General features: G+C 35.5%; 1 protein-coding gene across 1 annotated transcript; it reads left to right on the plus strand.

The window, feature by feature from the left end:
- Positions 1-1,093: 1,093 nt before the first annotated feature.
- Positions 1,094-5,526, plus strand: LOC139852693 (AP-3 complex subunit mu). Its single transcript, XM_071842021.1, has 8 exons — positions 1,094-1,302; positions 1,394-1,493; positions 1,723-1,833; positions 2,863-2,952; positions 3,604-3,851; positions 3,960-4,169; positions 4,280-4,487; positions 5,113-5,526. The coding sequence occupies exons 1-8, from the start codon at positions 1,268-1,270 to the stop codon at positions 5,356-5,358; spliced, it is 1,248 nt and encodes a 415-aa protein (XP_071698122.1). The 5' UTR covers positions 1,094-1,267; the 3' UTR covers positions 5,359-5,526.
- Positions 5,527-24,120: the final 18,594 nt, after the last annotated feature.

The raw sequence follows: 24,120 nt of genomic DNA on the forward strand, positions 1-24,120 counted from the left end.
TGGCTTATTTGGTTTTGGTTTGGTTTATTGGTTTCACCCGAAAAATATAAATGGTTTACGGTTTGGATTAGGTTTGTAAAATAAACATTTGGTTTCAAACCGAAAAACCGAAATATACTACTATCAATGATAAATATATTAAATGTTAAATATTTCATTTATTTTATCCATATTCATATGCTATAAAATTGAACCCGCCTAAACTTATAGTTTAATCAATATTGTATACTTATAGTTTACTCAATAAAATATGTTTGTTTTTCTCAAAAAGATATAAAACTACACACTTTTTTATAAATAAGTTTTAAATTGGTTAAACCGAAACCAAACCATGTAAACCGATATCTTATTTGGTTAGATTTGTTTGGTTTTGTCAAATTTGGTTCGGTTATTGGTTCTCAAAAATATTTTTGAAAACCGAATAAACCAAACCGAATAAACCACGTAAACCATAAACCAACCGAATGAACACCCCTACTTACAACTTAAAAGTTTATTAACTATAATGGTATCTTTTAGGTACATAACTTACATCAAAATAAAACTGAAAGTGTATGAATTATATGCGAGTTTCTAACAGATACATAATATCTACGTCATCTTAAAAAAACACACAAATAATTTAATACAGGTTCGTCCGATAACATGTACTAACATTTTATTTATTTAAAAATTTATGCCCTACAATATTATTTTTTAGGAGATGATTTTCACACATCACTTTTTGATCCATGTACAATTTTGATTCATAAAATTACAGTGAAATTTATATTATTATTTTAAGTATAGTTAAAGATAAAACATGTAATTAAGTGTACATAGATCAAAAAGTGGTGCGTGAAAATCAACTCCTTATTTTTTACGGCTCATTTTGAAAACTAGATGGAGGTCCGGAGTAGCCTACTCCGTTGGGCCAGAATAATCGGAGTGAAAAATCGTAAAAAAAAGAAAAAAAAAGACGAAATAGGTGATGTCGTGATGACATCATCCGAGTACTATTTATTGGTGTTGGCTAATATACTTATTGTAAATGTAAATGTAAACGTAAATAAAACAAGTTCGTGTTACATACAATAAAATTGTGTGTAAAAGAACCACAAGAGTTTACATCCAGCCACACCGCCATTTCCCTACTGAATTGAGCATCTAAATCTTGTGAATTGAAATTTGCAAAATTTGGGGGAATTCAACATATTCAGAACCCTAGAAACTTGTTGTAATCAAATCCCCACTTCAATTCATTGATTTTCAACAAACCAGATCAGCTATGTTGCAGTGTATTTTTCTCCTTTCCGATTCCGGGTATAGTTCTGCAAACCATTATTTCATTTACTACATCTATATATTTGTTTATTAATAAAATTTCAATATTTAAAATAAATAAACTATGCAGAGAGGTGATGTTAGAGAAACAGCTGACTGGACATCGTGTTGATCGATCAATCTGTGCTTGGTTTTGGGATCAATCCATTTATCAACCTCACTCCCTTAAGGTATTTCTTCAGTTATGATTACACATTGTATTTGTGCTTATATGTATATATAGATATAGATGGAATCTATAAAGAATTCTAACTTAAGTAAGAACTAATTTGGATGAAATATATTTTTTTTTAATATTAGGTCTTATGGATTTATTTGTATGAGTGCTAATTACGACCGGTGAGGATGCATATGTATACGGTTTAGTAGTGATTTGTGTGTTTTGTTAAATATGTATAGATATTGCCGGTTATTGCGTCACCAACACATTACATTTTCCATATTGTACGAGAAGGGATTACATTTTTAGCCTGCACTCAAGTTGAAATGCCACCTTTGATGGGAATTGAGGTTAGTTTGATTTTCTATTTTGCCCACTATTTCAGTTGTTCGTTGATTTTGCGTGTGTTAAATATATTGAGCCTTATGATTTTATACTTGTTCAATTACTATGCTTCATAATGTTGGTCTAATGGATGGTGTAGATACTTAAATGGGTACTTAACATTCTTCTAACTGTAGATTTTCAACTACCTGAATGATTAGTTATCATTACACGGTACAGTTGAATACATCATTACATCTACTGATCTAGACGTTTGAGTTGATGATTAAGATGCATGAGATTTAGATTTGACTCATGAAAAGGTCATGTAATCTGGTGATACTGATATGGATGATTGTACTTAACAGTTTAATCTAGTGTTGTACAGTTATAAGTTTAAGTAATCACCTTAAGGTTACATTCAACGGATCTCTCATAACCTCTCGGTTATTATCTTCCCCCTGACTCATTTTTGGTTCAATCTAATATAGGTTCCTCTGCAAACATAAGCTACTATCATATTGGCCTTTTCCTAACATAATGCTAGTTTCTAATGTTCATTTTTATACACGAGAGGTGCTAAGTTAATGTCTTCCTAGATTAATGTTTGTCAATATTAATAATTTAATGAAGTCTGCAAGTGTTTGTCGTTTATCTACTCATTGTATGGGGATAGAGCCAGTATTCACGTTACTCATGTGGATTCCACTAATTGTAATTGTAAACCTTTATATGAAGTTGGTGAGATGTGCTGGATGAAAAGGATACGAGCTTAGCCTTATGTAACAAGCATCTTATACTAAAGCATAAAGTGGTTTATGCATTTCTGTTGCCACATACTTGGAGATAATCTGGACCACTGTGGAATATACCCATTTTACCATTATACAAATAAATCAATTGCGTGAAAACCTTATCCTGCTTTTTGTAACGTGTCATGATGATGAAATCAAACTGTATCGTATATTAAAATTGGCAAACAATGAAGCTGTATTATTAATCTTCATTACATATTCATCAAGTTAAACGTACATGTTTGACTGGCCGACTTCTAGTTTCTTTGCAGAGTTGCTGATGTACTCTCAGACTATCTTGGAGGTTTAAATGAAGACGTTATTAAGGACAATTTTGTTATCGTATATGAGGTATGTGGGATTTAAGCAGTGCATTCTGAAATTTTATCAGAAAGTATATTGAAAATTTAATTGTTGAGCTAGTCCACTCCAAAGTTGTTACTTATACGTTCACAATTCCTTACACTATCAAATGTGTTTAAGTAACAAAATTGTTCAAATTGAATTTATCTGTTGATCTACTAATACTCTCTTTTAAATGAATTATGGGGGATATGTGGCATACAAGTTTTATCTGTTTTTTTTCCAACCAAAGGTGAAATGTGGCAATTTTGGCCCATTTACTTATAGACATATAGTAATAATTCGGGGTATGCTTTATCTGTAGATAAAATGTGTACAAAAGATCTTAATAACGTGTTAAAAAGGTTGATAATCCCCTAGTGCTTATTTTTTATCATATACATTATGCACACTTTCATTCAAAAACTTGGATTATTATTAAAATAATGTAATTTTTTACTCAAGTTTGACTCACTACTATATATGAAATAACTACCAATTCCGGGCAAAGTGTTTTAGGTCAACTCAACCCGTTCCATATTTATTTTGGATTTAATGGTTCCTCTATTTCTTCACCGATTGCAGTGAATTTTTCGTGGCGAAACATTCCCATAACTAAAAGTTAATCATACTTTTTGCTTCTGCTATTTTGACTTTCAGCTATTGGACGAAATGATAGACAACGGATTTCCTCTAACTACAGAGCCTAACATACTAAGAGATATGATAGCTCCTCCAAACATTGTTAGCAAAATGTTGAGTGTTGTCACCGGTAACAGTTCAAACGTGAGTGACACCCTTCCAGGTGCCACGTCATCATGTGTACCATGGAGGACGACACAATTGAAACATGCAAACAATGATGTGTATATCAATCTTGTTGAGGAGATGGATACAATTATAAACAGGCATGCACCATAAAAACTATCAACTTTAATTAATTTTCTCACTTAAGCATTAAAATATATGCAGGGTACCCAAAGAAGCTAACTTTATGTTGACTTTTATTTGTTTAGTGACGGGGTATTAGTGAAGTGTGAAGTATTTGGTATTGTGGAAGTGAACTCTCACCTTTCAGGCATACCAGATTTGTCACTTTCCTTTGCAAACCCTTCAATTTTGAATGATGTGCAGTTTCACCCCTGTGTTCGATTTCGACCTTGGGAATCAGAACAAATACTCTCCTTTGTGCCTCCAGATGGTCTGTTTAAGCTCATGAGCTACAGGTACATGGTGATATCAATTTCTTAAACTGATGAAAGTTTTTGACGATTTGCGATTGGAGTCCTCGACATTAGCAATTGTTTAGAGTGTGACTAATTTTGATGTACTACAGGGTGAAGAAATTAAGGAATGCTCCTATATATGTAAAACCTCAGTTGAGTTCAGAGTCTGGAACATGTCGGCTTACTGTTATGGTTCGGGTCCAAAACGATCCTGGGAAACCTATTGATTCGGTAGTGGTACAATTTCAACTCCCGCCTTGTGTATCATCTGCGAATCTCAATGCAAACCGTGGAACAGTAAATTTCCTTGCTGATAAGGTACTACTCTTATGCTGTCTCTATACACATACAGTCATATAAAAACATGTATATACGTATAGGTATTCCTAGATATACATGCTTTTATACTACCGTTATATGTGACCTTTGATCTTTTATAGCAGATGAAGATCAGAGGTGACAATATTATTCCATCTACTTAAGGAAGTGTCAATTTGGGTTATGGTTTTTTCCCTAAAAGGTCAACGGGTCAAAATTAGTTTATATAAATAATTGATATGCTTAATATTATTAAAAATTATTATTATTATTGTTATTATATTAATATTAATATTAAATATTAAATACGGATGTATGCTTTTGTTCTTTTTTATCTTTTTGACTTGTTAGAAACAAAACACAAGACTGGAACCACCCCTCTCTTCACATAAATATTTTTATATGTCAAATAGTTAAAACTTGCCTCTAAGACTATTTATATATAACTAAAAATTATTATTATGTTACTAATAAGTGGCGGTTAAACTTGCCTCTAAAACTATTATTTTATGTCAAATGGTATTTCTCACCTCTGAAAAGGTGTTTCTATGTATTTGGTCTCTAGTATAATTATACTTAATTATTTAAATTATTAGTTAACACTCTTTTCACTATGATACGGAAGACATGTAACTGGTCTATCGGACGGATTCCAAAAGACACAGCCCCACAAATGTCAGGAACGTTGATGCTTGAAGAAGGTTTAGAACAGCTCCATGTAAAACCTACCTTTCAAGTAGCCTTCAAAATAATGGGTGTTGCATTATCTGGGTTAAAAATAAACAAGCTGGACCTTAAGAATCTACCTACTCCTGCTCACAAGGGGTTTCGAGCTCAGACGGAAGCAGGTCAATACGAAGTTAGATCTTAGTGGCTCTAAAATTTATTTTTTAAACATCTTGTTTAAAATTTTGAGAAAAACAATGTTGATGTAAAATGTGGTTTGAGTTTTATTTTCACATTTCAAAATCCTGGGTTATGAACTTATGATAGAATCTTTTCACGGCAATTTGTCAACTCCCATTTTCAGCACAAAAGTTCACCATATAATTTTTATTATTTTCTAAGACAAATTTGTGTATATCAATATACATGATATTCGATGTTGCAACAAAAATGTATTCAGACTCGGTATGTTCCTGTTTGGTCCAACTATGTTCTTATATATCTCCTTCGGTCTCGGACATGGAGCATGTCCTCGGTCTCGGACATGGGGCATGTCCTCCCACTCAGACATGAGGCATTTCCTTGATCTCGGACGTGGGGCATGTCCTCGATCTCCGACAATATTATTATTATGTTGATATATTTTTTTTTTTTTTGGATTCTACTTTGATTATTGGCGTTTGCAAAAGTAAGGACAATTCCTGTGACTGTATTTTCATTGTCTAGACTAAAGAGTCAAGTGACCCTTAATAGAATTAAAGAGACAACAAAATACAAATGCATCCCATTATAATACATCTAATGCTAGTCAATATGAGTAACTATCGACAACATATAACTGTTAAAATGAAAAAGCTTCTTTCTCTAATTCAACGTTGTTTCTGATTCTCTTTGGGTTTTAAGGATGTGTACTTCTAACATTCATACGTTTAGTCTCAATCTCCTGGTGGGGTTGTTCAACTACCGGTGAGGATCACTCACTGCAGTTCGGTGGACAGGGCCGGTCTGATGTAATCTTGTACCTTGGGTGAGTCTGGAAAAAACGCCCTCTCGTAAACCAATTACACATTAGATTAGGGTTTGGAGCCTAGCCAAGCTATACGGAATCCTTACGCTAATGTTATTATCAAATTAAAGTTTTACAATATGAGGAGATCAACTCAGTTACAATTTGATACATCACCAAAAAGTGGCTAAAACGATGTCTTTATTTTTTGAAGAAAAATCAACAATTAATTTGTCAGAGTCAAGATTCTAAAAACTTGTTTCTTGTTTATCCCTCATTTTTAATACTTTATGTCGTGAACTTGGCAACATACCAATTTTATACTAACTCAATAATGTTGAAAACAAAAATAATGAAATTATATAATGATGAACTTGATCATGTGGATGAAAGAACAAAAACACAATCTAACAAAAACGTCAATGTTGTTGATTGCTAGCGGCTCGGCTAATATATTTAATGATTATAAAATAGTGGGCTAACATTGTATTTGGGCTAATATTGCAATTGCAAAAAATAATTTTGTAAAAGGCCAATTATCCTAACGTGGGGGGCCATTGCCCGTGTGTCTCATAAGGAAACACGACCCTGGACGGGACTATGAAGATGCTAGGACATCAGTTCTCCAAAAGCTAACTTGAAGGTGAAAGGAAACACCTTGACTTATAAGCCATCACTCAATTTCATACTTGGGCGATGCGGGATCGTAACATGGAATTAGAGATTAGATTATAATTAATTAATACATAACACGTGTTCAAGGTGTTATGTTATGAAGATTAAGGTAACGGAAAACCATTTTTTATTGGGTCAATCACCAAAATACCCATTTTTTGGACTTTTCTGAGCTGGTACCCAAAAAAAAAAAACCTTGACAAAATGCCCGCGCAAGGCGCAAGAGACCTTGCGACCTTGCGACTTGCGTCCTTGCGCCTTGCGTCCTTGTGTTAAAAAATTAGGTCAAATATAGAAATCAGACACCACATGCACACACACACCCCGACACTCAGCTCTTGCGACCACTTTGCGACCGACGGCGATTACAAAGAACCTTACACTTGCGACCCCCTTGCGACCCGTCTACCCTTGCGACCTTTCTTCTGAGACTCACCACATCACCACCACCACCACCACCATCGCCAGCACCACCGCCATCAGTACATCTCACCACCATTACCATCACCGCCTCCATTAGCATCACCATCACCACCACGATTGAGAAAAAGGAAGAGAAAAAAAACCGACAAAAAACGTGATCAAGATGTCACAAGAACAGGTAAGTGTTTCCTTTCAACTATCTCCGTTCGATTACTCCATTTCTATGTCGAAAATGATATATAATTTTTGTTGCACACCAAGTGTTCGATGAAATGCTTCAACGAGCTTGGTGATGCAAAACTCACTTATAGTGTTGCTAGATTTGTTAAAGTTACAGTATTTGGAAGCTAACATTTTATAAAAACTGGAACACGATTGTTTTAGGGCTTAAAACTAGAATCTGGTATAGGCGCAAGGAAAGTCTTGCGTCCTTGCGTTTGTCCGTAGTAGCTGGCGCAAGGCACGTCTTGCGTCCTTGCGCCTGTGTGATAAACGAGACGCAAGGTGCGACTTGCGTCCTTGCGCCTGTATTTTTTTTCTGAAAAACTGTCTGTTTCAGGGATATGTTGAGGCGAAGTTGACGATGAAGAATATGCTGAATGTTATACCTCAACTAAAGGCATCAATGACTGAGAATCAACAAAAAATTTTTAGGGGAACTTGTTTTGGTCCTTGGCTAGATCTTTCTTACACCGGCAATGATCCGGGCCTTGTACATGCAATGCTCCAAAGAAAGAGTGAGCGACCGATAGGAATAGATGAAAAGTACCCTGCTGATGATGAGGAAATATGGTTTAGTTTCCGTCCGAATTTCAAAATTAGATTTAGTAGGCGGGAATTTTGTCTCATCACGGGGTTTAAGTTTAGTCGTCGCACGGACATGGCACATTACATTCCCAGAAGTTATGATGTAGAAACACCACCGATTAGATGACGTTGTTTCCCAAATCGTAAAGATAATTCAAACATTACAATTACCGATATCCAAAAGCTTTTATATGATGGTGCTGATTTTGTGGTTAGTGATGATGATGTCGTGCGACTAGCCATTATTTTGATTGTGGAGAGAGCGTTTATGGGTAAGCAAGGGATTCATGTGGTGAGCAAAAAATACCTATGGCTAGTCGAAGACTTTGCTAAATTGAATGACTACCCGTGGGGTAATCGTATTTGGGATGCCACTTACCCCGTAGTTAAAGATGGATTTCAAGCTCGGGAAAGTCAGTTAGAGGTGGGAAAGGGTTATACTTTGGTCGGTTTTATGTGGTCATTTAAGGTAAAAATAAACAAGTTTGGTAGATTTGGTTAATACCTGATGATGTAGCGTGAGGGTACGAAATAGTATTATTTTTAATACAAAATACTACAAAATATGACACAAGTTTTATTATTTTACGGATGGGATATACCTAAACCTTGCTACAACACTATAGGCAGTGTACCTAATCGTAGAGTAGTGTAGTTTTTAGTAAGTCCGGTTCGTTTCACAGGGAGCTGGTGATACTTACTATATTTTTAACTATATTTATATAAAATATATATAATTATATAAGTAGTAATATTATTATAAAAGGGGGGTTTTACCGTTTAATGACCGGTTTGTCGATTCTATATTTTAAGCGTAAAGATAAATGACGATAATTAAAGTGCGTAAAATAATGACAATAAATAAAATGACAGTAAATAAAATTGCGAGTAATAAAATGACAGTAAATAAAGATACGATGAGAAATATAATAAAAGAATTATGCTTATTTAAACTTCCGTAATCATGATGTTTGACGTGTTGATTTTAATTTATTACCATGGGTTAATTGTCCTTTGTCCTGGTTTATTTGATACGTCTATCTGGTTTTTGTCCATAATAGTCCATCGGTCATAAAAATAAAGTGCGAGTATCCTCGTCAAATTACCCTTATACCCGAAGTCAAATATTCCAACTGATTAAGGATTTAAACTGTGACGCAGTTATCACTTCTGTCAACAATTACACCAGTTATCACTGTATGTAATCCACCCCTGTTTTAATTAGTTTATGAATATTAATTCATCCACTTGATCAGAATGAATAATCAATTACCCAACCCAATTGATTAATTAAATGATTATAACAGATTCCATATGAACATCACTAAATAGGACAACCATAATCATTATTAATTATTAGGTTAATTAATTTGAAGATAGGTTCGACAGACTCCAATGAGTTGTCACTCAATTAGACAATACCCCCCATCTATTAATAGTCAATAGTTCAATTTCCACAAGTGTCGGTCTTTTGCCCAAACCTTAATTATGGTCCAAAGTTCAATAACCCCTTCTTAATATTTTAGCCCAACATCACGATTACTTCGGCTCAAATAAGCATAATAATAACTTAGTTAAGATACATTAATGTAAAAAGGTTGAACATAACTTACAATGATTAAAAATAGCGTAGCGTTACACGGACAGAATTTCGACTTACACACTCAAACGATCTCTATCATAAATCTTATTATTATCATAATTTAAAATTAAAATTAAGATTATTGTTATATCTTATTAAGTTAACATTATGATAGAGATATAGAATATAGATATTGATAATTGATATTGATAAATAAGAAAAAGATAGAAAAAGGTGTGTTTTTTACATTACGATTACAAAGCCTTTTATAGGCGAATTTAGAAATTGAATTTTCACTTATGACCCCTGAACTATGCTCAATTAACAATTTTTTATTATTTAATATTATTCTTATTATGAATTATTTAAATATTATATTTTATTCTTGTGCATAGTTGACTCGTAATTTTTACACCGTTGCGTCGAGCGTTGAGAGTTGACTCTGGTCCCGGTTCCGGATTTTCGAACGTCCTTGCGTACAATTTTATATTTTGTACTTTGCGTTTTGTAACTTGTACTCTTGTCATTTTTAGACGTTCCTCATCAATAATTTGAACCTTTTTGATTGTATCTTGTACTTTTGAGCTTTTTGGACCTTTGTGTCTTCAATTCGTCATTTTCGCCTTTTGTCTTCGCACTTATTTAAAATAAACGAATATTACTTGAAAATGGAACAATTGCAACTAAAATCTTGTCTTTCTTGGGGGATTTTGCTATGAAATATATGTTCCTTTTTAGCCTTATCAATATCCCCACACTTGAGCGTTGCTTGTCCTCAAGCAATACAGTCTTGAAATAATATAATACATCACACGAATCACTTCTTTATTCTTCACACTTTGTACATCAGTGATTTTGATAGAGCGGTATAAACAATGATAGTAACGATATGGTTAAAGGTGGGTGTGTCATCCACAGTTGCCTTGGGTTTAGGACAACGACACTTGTAATCAAATAGCCGATCTACTTTCGGTTTCCAAAGCAAAGTGCACATTTGAAAGGCGGTTTACAGTCCCACATGACTATAAAAATTTAGATCCTTTAGGAAATAGGATCTTTATGAAAACATTTGATCTTTTGAAAATTCAATCTAGCTTTTACCCTAGATAAGTTTTCTGATTTGATCCACCATTGGTGTTGCAAAATATATTTGTGGATCAATATTTTGGCTAAAAACATTTAGGTTCGTGTAATCCACTGCTATCCCGGTATCGGAAAGCACACATCCAGTTTACTTGTTCCGTATATTACCTTTCGGCAAACTACCGTCCGGTTGTAAAGGAAAGCGATGAACAAGAAACTGTTAAGGCAATGTCCCGTGACATGCAGATGATTATGGTCTTTTAACGTGTCGAATGCTAGAACTATCCTTGGTAGGAGCGATAGTAAAGATCATCCTATGATTTTTCGGTCTGGCACAAGGTCCTGTCTCCGACCATGCTATGCAACCACCGTTCTTACGGTTGACACCCGATTTGGTTCAGGTGACCTAATGAATTCCAGGTGAATTTCTTAGGATTTTACGTTCAATGGTAATGAACGCATTGAAAATGGTTTTTCAGAAAACAAATCGGTTTGTATTTTTGATCAAAATATTTTCTCGTTCATGCTCGAGTTTAGATATCATCGAATTCCATGAGTTTGAATTCTCAATCTTTAAGGTCAATCTCTAGGATTGAGTATTATCAGTCTTAAAAACTGATTTTTAATCTTTAAGGAGATTATCCTTTTCTGGGGATCTGATTCATTAGTCTTATCAAGCTAATTTGCACGGTGCCTCCCCATTGTACGAGATAAATCCTTCTCATGGTTAGGATAAATCTGACCACTTGGCGACCCTGTTTGATGCTGAGGTCCGTGGATTTCCTGCTGATTTTAGTGATGACTTTTCTAGATTTTTCGTCAACCTACAGCTGGTCTGGACGACAACTTCATGACCTAAATCAAGAAGCGCGTGTCTTTTTCGGAAGACTTTACTTCCTTTTAATGATGGAATTGATTCATCGTGTAGATCCATCTTTCTTTCAAATGTATTACAGTAAACCGGGTAAAACTGATTAGTATCGTCCAAAGCAAAAGTACCTGCAATAATCTTGTACAAAAATATGTGATATATGTTTTAAATTGAATAACTTGGTACATTCTTCCCACACTTAGTTTCTTTCTTTGCCTTTTTATTTTCTTCTATTTCATTTTAAATGAATTCAAGCGTTTTAGGGTGTTTCTCAATTTATGTCCGTATCTTGTAACGATAATATCGGTATTATCACCTAGTTTTCATCGTTCATAAATATGTATAAACATGATTTTGAGTTCATTTAATTGAAAATTTTTCAAATTTTCACAAAATTTGGCAAATAAACTAAGTGTAAACCCGAGAGAATTTATAACCTTTCCCCACACTTGAGATCATGCAATGCCCTCATTTGCATGAAATCAGACTATAATTATAAATTCATGAGGGTGATTAGTGTAGAAAAGTGATTAAAAATACCCAGTTTGTAAGCATATTATTTTACATCACATTTGATATTTTGCGCCTTGTCATCAAAATTAGTAGCTTTTTATTGAACTTAATGACAGTCTTTGAAAGTGTGCTGTTTTACCCTGTTGTGTACATAACATAAAATACAAACATATATACATATTTTTGAAGTTTGGTATATAACCCCTACGTTCAAAAATTAATATAATTTTTTTTTTTTTTTTTTTGCATACTTTAGATCAATAAAATTAAATGATAACAAAATTTGTCGCCCCGCCTTCGGGTAAAGCAATTTCGGCTCAACGACCTAGTCTTTAACTCACGATGAATTTTAGAAATCATTTTTTAAACTTAATGAATTAAAGTAAATTTTATTTTTAAAAACTTAAATTAAAATGCATATTAATTTCATAAAAAAAACCTACAAAACAAAAATTCAGAATGGAGGGAGAAAACTAGTTCTTTAGTGTCTGCTAGCGGAAAAGACCAATCGGGTTCCATTCTCGGAACTACACGAGAACAGAACAACTAACTCTAGATAGCATTTTCTTTTTAGAACATTTAAATCTCCCCACACTTAGGTAGCTGTGGTGTCGAAATTGTGATTAACTTCATCGTCAATTTCTCTTGGTCCATAATCAACTTGCATATCCGTGACTTTTTCTTTAAGCCATTGGTCGGATTCCTGTGTAATATCCACAATTTCAACTAGTTTCTCCTTTTCTTTAGGTGATAGATTGGATACTAACCGGTTACATAACTTAAAGTTCCCCTTGGTTCTAGCATCGCGAATCCGTTTAATAAGTTTCTTCATTGAACTATTAATAACGGGATCATTTAATTTCGTATCAACAACGGGGTTCTTTGTTATCAGGTCATCATTAGGTGTTACTTCATTTTCCCCACACTTAGGCGTTTTATTATTGTTAAGCACTACCGTTGGAGTTGGTAAAACAACATGGTTCTTACCAATCATTTCCGCTGGTTCAACAGTTTTGGTTGGTGGAGATTTAGACTTTCGAATCATAAAGGTGATCGATTTCTCATCATTACTAAGTGTCATTCTACCCTTTCTTACATCAAATAACGCCCCGGTGGACGCTAAGAATGGTCGACCTAAAATTAGAGGAACGTTTGAGTCCTCTTCTATGTCAATGACAATGAATTCGACTAGAAAGGTTAAATTACCTACTTGAACTGGTAGGTTGTCAGCAATTCCAACTGGGTGCTTAATGGTTTGATCAAGGAGTCGAACACTCATATCCGTTGGAGTTAACTCACCTACACCTAATCTCTTATATAAGGAAAGAGGCATAACACTCACACTCGCACCTAAATCTGCTAGTGCATCATACATGACACAATCACTAAGTAGACAAGGAACAATAAATTCACCCGGATCACCTACCCTAGGTGGAGGTTTTGGTGGAACTGTCTTCACCGGGTTTATATTTACGGCTTTTGTTTCTTGTACTTTCTTATTCTTTTTCTTCTTCTTCTTTCCAGAGGTATCACAATCTTTATTACCTATTACTTGCTCATACTCAACTCCTTTTCTTGGAAACGGGATGGGTGGTTTGTATGGTGCCACCACTGGCTTTACATACTCGGGTGGTGGTGGTGTAACTTCTTCATTGTTACTCTCATCTAAAACCTTCCCATCTTCTGGTGCTGGTTTTTCAGAATTCGTTGAAACCATATTAACATTCTCATTCCGAGGATTTACTTCAGTATTACTCGGTAGCTTTCCTTGTTCCCTCTCACTCATCATGCTAGCAAGAGTACCTACGTGTTTTTCTAGATTCAAAATGGAAGCTTGTTGAGTTCTTAATGACTGATCAAACCTCTCGTTCGTTTGGGTTTGAGACGTAATAAATTGTGTTTGAGATTCCATTAGCTTTGCCATCATTTCTTCTAGATTTGGCTTTTTCTCTTCGGTTTGATGTGGCGGTTTATACAAGCTAGGTCTTTGTTGATTGAAAGTGTTGTTTTGAGTTGGTTGGTTATTCGGACCTTGTTGGTTGTACGAGTTGTTGTTGGGTCCATTTGGATTGTAAAGAATGTTTTGATTTCGATTAAAGTTTAGCTTTGGCGGTTGATAATTATTCTGATAATTATTTTCCGGCCTTTGGTTCATATAGGAAACATTCTCTCGTTGTTCCATCGTTAGTTCAATGTGACAATCTTTCAATAAGTGTGGTCCACCGCATTGCTCACAACTAATTCGTATTGCGTGAATATCTATATTCATCTTTTCCATTCGTCTTTCGAAAGCATCTATTTTTGCTGAAACGAAATCAAAGTCATGGCTAGAATCGGCTCTAGCCACTTTAGATGAACGAAAAATATCTTTTTCTTGGTGCCACTCATGCGAGTGGGAGACTGTGTTATCAATAATTTTGTAAGCTTCAGTTGCGGTTTTCTTCATAATGGAACCACCAGCTGTTATGTCGATGTCTTTTCGTGTAGCAACGTTGATACCTTGGTAGAATATTTGTACTATTTGGTAAGTGTCTAAACCGTGTTGAGGACATCCTCTCAACATCCTTCCGAATCTTGTCCACGCCTCATATAGAGTTTCATTTGACTTTTGTGTGAACGTAACAATTTCTCCTTGAAGTCTCACGGCTTTAGATGCCGGAAAGAATCTTTTAAGAAATTTCTCAACTAAAACATCCCATGTGTCAATCGCCCCTTCAGGTAACGATTCTAACCAATCTTTGGCTTCTCCCTTTAAAGTCCAGGGAAACAACATGAGATAGATCTGTTCATCCTCAACTTCTCGGATTTTGAATAGTGTACAGATCCTATTAAACGTTCGAAGATGTTCATTGGGATCTTCCTTCGGCGTACCACTATATTGGCACTGATTAGTTACCATGTGTAGGATTTGTCCTTTGATTTCATAATCTGGTGCATTAATATCTGGCTTAACAATGGCCTGACCTTGGCCCGTGCGTGTAGCTCTCATTCGATCTTCCATACTTAGAGGTTCCAGATTTTCCATAATTGAATTTGTTGAATACGAATCACTAGAAGATTCTGATTTAATGGTTTGTGGTTCAGGAGGAATGATTAGTGGTTCTGGATCTTGGAATTGTCCCTGAATATTCTCCGAGTTCTTAGTTGTGAAGTCGGGTTCAAAAGATGAATTATCGGAAATTTGCGTTGGAGTTCTTGGTCGACTAGATGACGATTCTAAAGAAAAATCAACGGCGACAATATTGGCTAGATGTCTTGATCGAGTTACAGGTGGTGAACGTATGAAAGGTTGTTAACGTTTTACTCGGTGCATTCACTGAATATCCTATTAGTTTTTAAAAGGAAAGAAAAATTATATAAGTTATCCAATTAATAGACTTTTCTGATTTTGCCCACGTTTCGAATAGCCAAAAGATGCAGCAGAGGGGCAGGATTCGTTTGGTCTCAATATAATTGAGTACTGTTTGGCTCTAATAACCCGGTCCACGTACAAATCCAACTATTACTACGAACCAGAAAATTTTGATGTCTATCAATTTAACCACTTAAAATAAATTTTCGTAATTTTAAGAAATTTAGATAAGAAGTAGAATAAAAATCTTATCCTAAAACTAGAATAGCGAGAAATAAGAAAGAAAAAGATTGTGCGTCGAAAAAGGTCGAAAAATAAAAGGTCGAAAAATAGGCGTCGAAAAATAAAAATAAGAAAGTAGCGCGAAAAACGGCGTCGCAAAATTCTAAAGCACATAAATCTTAGTCTAAGGAATAAGCACTTAAGGGATTTTACGGCAAACCTAAAAATTCTAGAAATAAAAATAACTATGGCAAAACTAAACTTAATACTAAAAATTGTAACTAGAGTCTAAAAATCTAAAGGTAATAAAAAAAAAACTTTTTTTTTATAGACAAAATCTTAAAAAATATATTTTTTTTTTAATAAATTTTTTTTTTTTTTACGTTTTTTTTTTTTTTACGTTTTTTTTTTTTTTTTACGTTTTTTTTTTTAAGTGTTTTTTTTTTTTTTTTTACGTTTTTTTTTTAAAAACGAATTTTTTTTTCTAAAAAAAAAACGTTTTTTTTTTTTTACAATTTTTTTTTTTTTTTAAAAATGATTTTTTTTACAAATTAATACTTTTTTTTATAATTATTATTTTTTTTTCAAAACTTTTTTTTTTAATTCATTTACTATTCATGAATAGTAAATGAAAAGAAATTAATTAATTTACTAATATACCCCTGAAGTATTTAATAAATACGACTTTTTAAAACTTTTACGATTCAAAATATATTCTAAAATATTATTATATTATTATATTCTATTTCAATATTATTATATTATTATATTCTATTTCAATATTATTATATTATTATATTTTATTTCAATATTATTATAATTAAAAATATAGCGTTTTAGCGCTCCCCGGCAGCGGCGCCAAAAACTTGATGATGTAGCGTGAGGGTACGAAATAGTATTATTTTTAATACAAAATACTACAAAATATGACACAAGTTTTATTATTTTACGGATGGGATATACCTAAACCTTGCTACAACACTATAGGCAGTGTACCTAATCGTAGAGTAGTGTAGTTTTTAGTAAGTCCGGTTCGTTCTACAGGGAGCTGGTGATACTTACTATATTTTTAACTATATTTATATAAAATATATATAATTATATAAGTAGTAATATTATTATAAAAGGGGGGTTTTACCGTTTAATGACCGGTTTGTCGATTCTATATTTTAAGCGTAAAGATAAATGACGATAATTAAAGTGCGTAAAATAATGACAATAAATAAAATGACAGTAAATAAAATTGCGAGTAATAAAATGACAGTAAATAAAGATACGATGAGAAATATAATAAAAGAATTATGCTTATTTAAACTTCCGTAATCATGATGTTTGACGTGTTGATTTTAATTTATTACCATGGGTTAATTGTCCTTTGTCCTGGTTTATTTGATACGTCTATCTGGTTTTTGTCCATAATAGTCCATCGGTCATAAAAATAAAGTGCGAGTATCCTCGTCAAATTACCCTTATACCCGAAGTCAAATATTCCAACTGATTAAGGATTTAAACTGTGACGCAGTTATCACTTCTGTCAACAATTACACCAGTTATCACTGTATGTAATCCACCCCTGTTTTAATTAGTTTATGAATATTAATTCATCCACTTGATCAGAATGAATAATCAATTACCCAACCCAATTGATTAATTAAATGATTATAACAGATTCCATATGAACATCACTAAATAGGACAACCATAATCATTATTAATTATTAGGTTAATTAATTTGAAGATAGGTTCGACAGACTCCAATGAGTTGTCACTCAATTAGACAATACCCCCCATCTATTAATAGTCAATAGTTCAATTTCCACAAGTGTCGGTCTTTTGCCCAAACCTTAATTATGGTCCAAAGTTCAATAACCCCTTCTTAATATTTTAGCCCAACATCACGATTACTTCGGCTCAAATAAGCATAATAATAACTTAGTTAAGATACATTAATGTAAAAAGGTTGAACATAACTTACAATGATTAAAAATAGCGTAGCGTTACACGGACAGAATTTCGACTTACACACTCAAACGATCTCTATCATAAATCTTATTATTATCATAATTTAAAATTAAAATTAAGATTATTGTTATATCTTATTAAGTTAACATTATGATAGAGATATAGAATATAGATATTGATAATTGATATTGATAAATAAGAAAAAGATAGAAAAAGGTGTGTTTTTACATTTTATAGGCGAATTTAGAAATTGAATTTTCACTTATGACCCCTGAACTATGCTCAATTAACAACTTTTTATTATTTAATATTATTCTTATTATGAATTATTTAAATATTATATTTTATTCTTGTGCATAGTTGACTCGTAATTTTTACACCGTTGCGTCGAGCGTTGAGAGTTGACTCTGGTCCCGGTTCCGGATTTTCGAACGTCCTTGCGTACAATTTTATATTTTGTACTTTGCGTTTTGTAACTTGTACTCTTGTCATTTTTAGACGTTCCTCATCAATAATTTGAACCTTTTTGATTGTATCTTGTACTTTTGAGCTTTTTGGACCTTTGTGTCTTCAATTCGTCGTTTTCGCCTTTTGTCTTCGCACTTATTTAAAATAAACGAATATTACTTGAAAATGGAACAATTGCAACTAAAATCTTGTCTTTCTTGGGGGATTTTGCTATGAAATATATGTTCCTTTTTAGCCTTATCAATACCTCAACATTTGAATCGTATATTATTTTTTTATGCGTCCTTAGTTATTTAACTAATTTTGTAGATTTGGATTCTCGAGGCATATCGACGAACAATTAAAAGTTTTGCCCACAAGACAGACAAAAATGGAGTACCGAGGGCCTTATTTTGGAAACGTTCATCGGCTGAGACTTTTTCAGTCACTGATTACCTGCATCTACTAAACGTTATGGTAAGTGTTGTTTTTAACATAAAAGTTTTGTTGGTGCTGGAAGAATACAGAGTAAGGATTTAGGATAAAATGGGTTCTGTGATGGGCGCAAGATATATCTTGCGTCCTTGCGTGACCAAGGCGCAAGGTTCGTTCTTGCGACCTTGCGCCTGCACCTTACGTCATATGGCCAACGCAAGAGTAGTCTTGCGTCATCAGTAATTAGGCGCAAGGACGCAAGACCAACCTTGCGCTTGGTTACTGATGACGCAACACGCAAGGTTCACGGCTTGCGTGTTTGTTTACGGGACGCAAAGTTTGTCCTTGGGTCCTTGCGCCTTCAGCTAACGTCTTATGGTCAACGCAAGAGTAGTCTTGCGTCATCATTTACGAGGCGCAAGGTTGGTCTTGCGTCCTTGCGCCTCGTTGTGATGAAGACGCAAGATTTATCTTGCGTCCTTGCGCCTTTGGATTTAACTTTTGCTGCTGTTGTACAGGATGATTGTCCGAAGAATAAACGACCTTTTCGTACTCTGCATCCCACTGATGTTGAGAGTGGATGTCAATGGTGGTTAAAAAGTTGCCAATACTTTGATGGGACGGAAGTGGATGAGGAAGTTGAAGAACCTGTTGAAGATGAACCTGTCAATGAGGAACATGGTGGTGGAGAACAGTCTCAATCTCAATCTCAATCTCAGTCTCAATCTCAGACTCAATCAAACTTATCTACTGATGCAAAGGAATTATACATGTCTTTGGTGAAACGGATGGATAGGCAAGAGAAGGAGCTGCAAGAGTGTAGAACGCAAATAAATGATCACGAGAGACGTATATCTGAACAAGAGAAACGAATATCAGAACAAGAGCAAAATCAAGATGAGGAGTTACTTGGTCGATCCTTCTCAGACAATGAAAACGACAAATCAGCTCAACGGATTAGACGTGGAATGAGAGATCGACGACCAACGCGTGTACTAAGCTCCCCTTTCACAACACTGTGATACAGAAAACCAATCGAGAAGGTATATCTTTAATTACATTTTTTTTACCTTAAACTTGCAGTTTTGTCATTAATTATCGAGAATAAACAGGCTGTGTTTGTTAAAAGTAGGCGCAAGGTCATGTCTTGCGTCCTTGCGCTTGTTTTGCCAAACAGGCGCAAGGTATGGTCTTGCGACCTTGCGCCTATGTTACATAAATGGCGCAAGGTCATACCTTGCGTCCTTGCGTATGTCGCAAGGGTTATCTTGCGCCCTTGCGCCTTTTTTCCTGACTTTCTATAATTCACAGCTGTCAGATGATGTTGCTCGCAAAGTGAAAAGGCTGAGGGTGTCTGAGGCTGAGGAGGTTGTTAATCTCGATACTGAAGAACAGGGTGTTGTTGAAGAAGAACCCCACCCTATTGTTGAAGAAGATGTTGTTGCTCCGATTGTGAAAAAGCGTAAACGGTCGCAAAAGGATTGGGTTAATGACGAGGAAATTTGGTCCATGGTAGACAGGCTAGTGAATGATCAAGGAACTCTACTACCACCACCACCCAATGCTTGGAGAGACGGTAGAAAGTACGTTGGGCCTGCAAAAGATCCGAAGAGTATGGTGAATAGTAAGCAAGAAACGCGGTGCATGTTCATTTTTCAGAACGAAAATTTTATATACCTCACACCTGAGTTTTGGATCAGGTTACTTGGTCTTGGATATTCCGGATACTTGGAAAACTTAGTAAGTTGCTCGCTTATTTGTTTCCATTCTTGGAAAACTAAGTAAGTTTCATGCTTATTTGTTTTATCACAATTGTAGCATATTGATGGATGGGCTACACTTATGTTGAGATATCGTCAGAGGGTTCTCCCCCGAGCAAGCCAGTATTCCACTCCTATTATCCCGACCGACTCGTTTGCGTGTAGTTCTCGATGGACTGTCATGCCATTGGGTTTCCTTTCTAGGCTTGCAGCGTTTCAGTCCTATTATGATGATACACAAAGGGAGGAAGAGAAACGGAAAGAAGCGGAGAAAAGAGGAGAAGTAGCAATCACAGGGGAGAATCCACCTGATTATATGTATTTGATTGGATTAGGGGATGGTAGTGATGAGCTATATCCATCCTGGGCCTATTGTGATAAGGTATGTTTTAATTCCCAATACAAATTTTAGGTTTTGAAGTGTTCTGGAACAGGCGCAAGGTTAAGTCTTGCGTTCTTGCGCCTGGTGTTTTAGGTTGGACGCAAGGTTGTCCTTGCGTCTTTGCGTCTGGTGTTTTGAGGTGTTCTGGCACAGGCGCAAGGTTCAGTCTTGCGACCTTGCGTTTCTTTAGTACTGGCGCAAGGTGTGACTTGCGTCTTTGCGCCTGGTGTTTTAGGTTTGACGCAAGGTTGTCCCTGCGTCCTTGCGCCTGTTGTTTCTGGTTGACGCAAGGTTGTCCTTGCGTCCTTGCGCCCTGTAGTCTTGCGTCCTTGCTTCCATTCTGCAGGCGCAAGGTATGGTCTTGCGTCCTTGCGCCTATTACAGTTTAGCTAATATTGTGTATGTTTTTTGCAGATTTTGATCCCCGTTCACTTTTACGATGCTCAACACTTTATTCTGATTGTGTTGAACTTGGAGGAACAGAAGATATTGGTGTACGATAGTTTGCCCGGTCATGTTGATCAAGAAATTGTCAAGCTCACCAAAGATCTGGGAGATCAATTGCCTGTATACTTAAGAGCAATTGATTACTTTAACCAAAAGCAAGACTCCCAGATTGTTGACTACTTGGAAAACAAGGAGAGCATCGAGTTCATGACCGAGGCAGCACCAGTCGTGCCGGTGCAAGGTGGAAGTAATGGGGACTGTGGTGTTTGGGTCTGCATCCATATGGAGAGGGTGATCTTTGGGTGGGATGAAATCCCAAACATTGGAGATCCTAAAAAGGCCGCAGAAGACTACAGAGTGAGAATGGCCAAGACCTTCTTTCGTGCACGCTTTGATACCCAGGAACCCCCACCAAAAGAGAAAGCAAAAGTTGGTAACTGAGGTTTTATTTTGAAAACTGTAGTTAATTATGTAATTGGTGTATAAAACTGTAAATGTTGTAAACTGTGAACAGGTCCGTAACTGTATTTTTGAAGGCGCAAAGGTGTGTAATCAGACCTTGCGACCTTGCGTCCCGTAATAGCCGTAGACGCAAGGTCCTTCTTGCGGCCTTGCGCCTCGTATTTAGCAGCAGGCGCAAGGTGTTTCTTGCGTCTTTGCGCCTTTTTATTAAGCAGGCGCAAAGTGCTTCTTGCGTCCTTGCGCCTATTTTTGAAACATACGCAAGGTTCATCTTACGACCTTGCGCCACAACATTTTTATTATTCTTGTAACACTAGCTTGTGCATTCAATATTATAACATATGAAGTAACACACGAAACCACATCATAAAATACTAATTAAAAAATATTACAACAATGGAAGACATCACACCTTAATTTGTTCCTGAAAATAAACGTATTCTAGGAACTAATTACTACCTAAATTGTACGTTGGATAAAACTGAGATTGATAAGCTTGAGATGGTTCGACTGTCTCTTTCGCCTTTGAGGTTGTGTTTCTTGCCCGTTGAGAAGTTGATTCACCTGTTCGGTCATAAGCAGCTGGGCATGTTGATCGAGAATGACCTGGTTCTTTGCAACGACTACAAGTTCTTACTTTTTTTGAAGTTTCTTCACCTTTTGAAGGAATGCGTTTTTTACCTTTAGGACGTCCAGGTTGTCTTTTCTTTAGAACTGGGGGGTGTACAAGTTGCAAAATCCCGGGACCCGGATCCGACCATTCAGACCGATGGGAGAGAGGAAGAATGTGTTCGGAATACGTATTTATGTATGTTTGAGTGCTGAACCAATGTGATACATAACAACTAATATCCTCCACTCCGAAGTGTCGTGCTGATGCAATCACATGACCGCAGGGTATGCCTGATAATTGCCATTGACCACATGAACAAGTTCTATCTTGTAGATTAACCAACCCATTTTTTCGTCCATCATGTACCTCTATTAGATCATTTGTCGATGGAAATGCTCGCCATCTTCTTGATTTGTCCGTCCTCTTAGCTAGCTTACGTTCAACATATGGAGTAACCGGTGAAGTAAGACTAACTGATTTGTTGCGATGTTTGAAATACCAATCCTGTATTGAACAACGAAAAAATTCGAACAACATGCAAACGGGTAGTTTACGAGCATGTCTTGATAGAGAGTTTATAGACTCTACACTGTTGCTTGTAAGGTATGAATACCTAATATGAGTAGATTGACTTCTGGACCATCTATTGATACCATCCTCACATAGAACTTTATAAGACGCTTTCAATCTCCTTCGAAATACATCTAGATGATCATGAAAATCCGACGCACGGTACGCCTTAACCATTTTCCAAAAGTGCCAGTCGAAGAATTTCATCTTGTTGGATTTAGTTTTGATGTTCATGAATAAATGACGTGCACAATGAGCGTGAAACGCTTCCGGAAACACGTTTGCAATGCCGTGTGCTATTGAAGCAGCACGATCAGAAATAAAAGTAATCTCTGACATACGATCAACCATACCATAACTCATTAAATGATCTCTTAGGTTACCAAAAAACCATGACCAAACACTATTTGTCTCGCCTTCACCAATTCCATAAGCCAATGGCAAAATTCCATTATTGCCATCCATCGCAACAGCAACTAAATTAGTACCCAGGTACCCACCCTTTAAATGTGAAGCATCGACGATGATTATCGGGCGGACATGTTGCACAAATGATCGAATCTGCATGAAATTTTCACAGTAAATCAAATATTATTAATAAAGACCTCATACACCATACGCAAGGCGCAGGGAACACTCTTCTGTCTTGCGCCCACGAAGCGCAAGTAAAGCCTTGCGTCCTTGCGTCTTTAATGCCAGGCGCAAGGTTTTTATTGCGTCCTTGCGTATTCGTTGGCGCAAGGTGACCCTTGCGCCTTTGCGTATGGTGTACATATTAAAAGGTGGTTTTTGCTAATATATATTTACTTACAACTACTCCAATGGACATGTAACACATCACAAATTTATTTTCTTTATCGGTAACCAAATTGGTGATGGTCCCCGGGTTGTGGATCTTAAGGTTATGAAGGTAAATGGGAAGCATTCTAAAGGAGTCATCACTACTGCCACGTAACATCTCTATTGCTTGACACTTGGCCCTCCATGCTTGATTGTATGATACGCTCACTCTAAACCGATTAGCTACATCATCACGTATATCTTTTGGTTTATACTCTCGATTAGCAGCCTTGAACGAATCCATAAGAATACTACCCAACACCTTTTTAGTAGCATGTTTATTGTTTCCCATAATTTGTGTGCGTGAGCAAGTGTGTACGTCATGCAACTTTTTAACCATAAAGTTTTCAGTGTGTCTTATTTTGTATGCACTACATTTCCACTCACAATTTGGCAACACACATTTAGCGGTGTACCGAGATTTGTCTGACTTTACAGGCTTTATTTGAAAGTTTTCTTCAAGGCATTTTGTAAATAGCTGGTTTAGGAATTCTTCCTTGTTCTAAAACGTTTGAC

The sequence above is a fragment of the Rutidosis leptorrhynchoides genome, chromosome 6 (assembly GCF_046630445.1).
Source record: "Rutidosis leptorrhynchoides isolate AG116_Rl617_1_P2 chromosome 6, CSIRO_AGI_Rlap_v1, whole genome shotgun sequence".
NCBI lineage: Eukaryota > Viridiplantae > Streptophyta > Magnoliopsida > Asterales > Asteraceae > Rutidosis > Rutidosis leptorrhynchoides.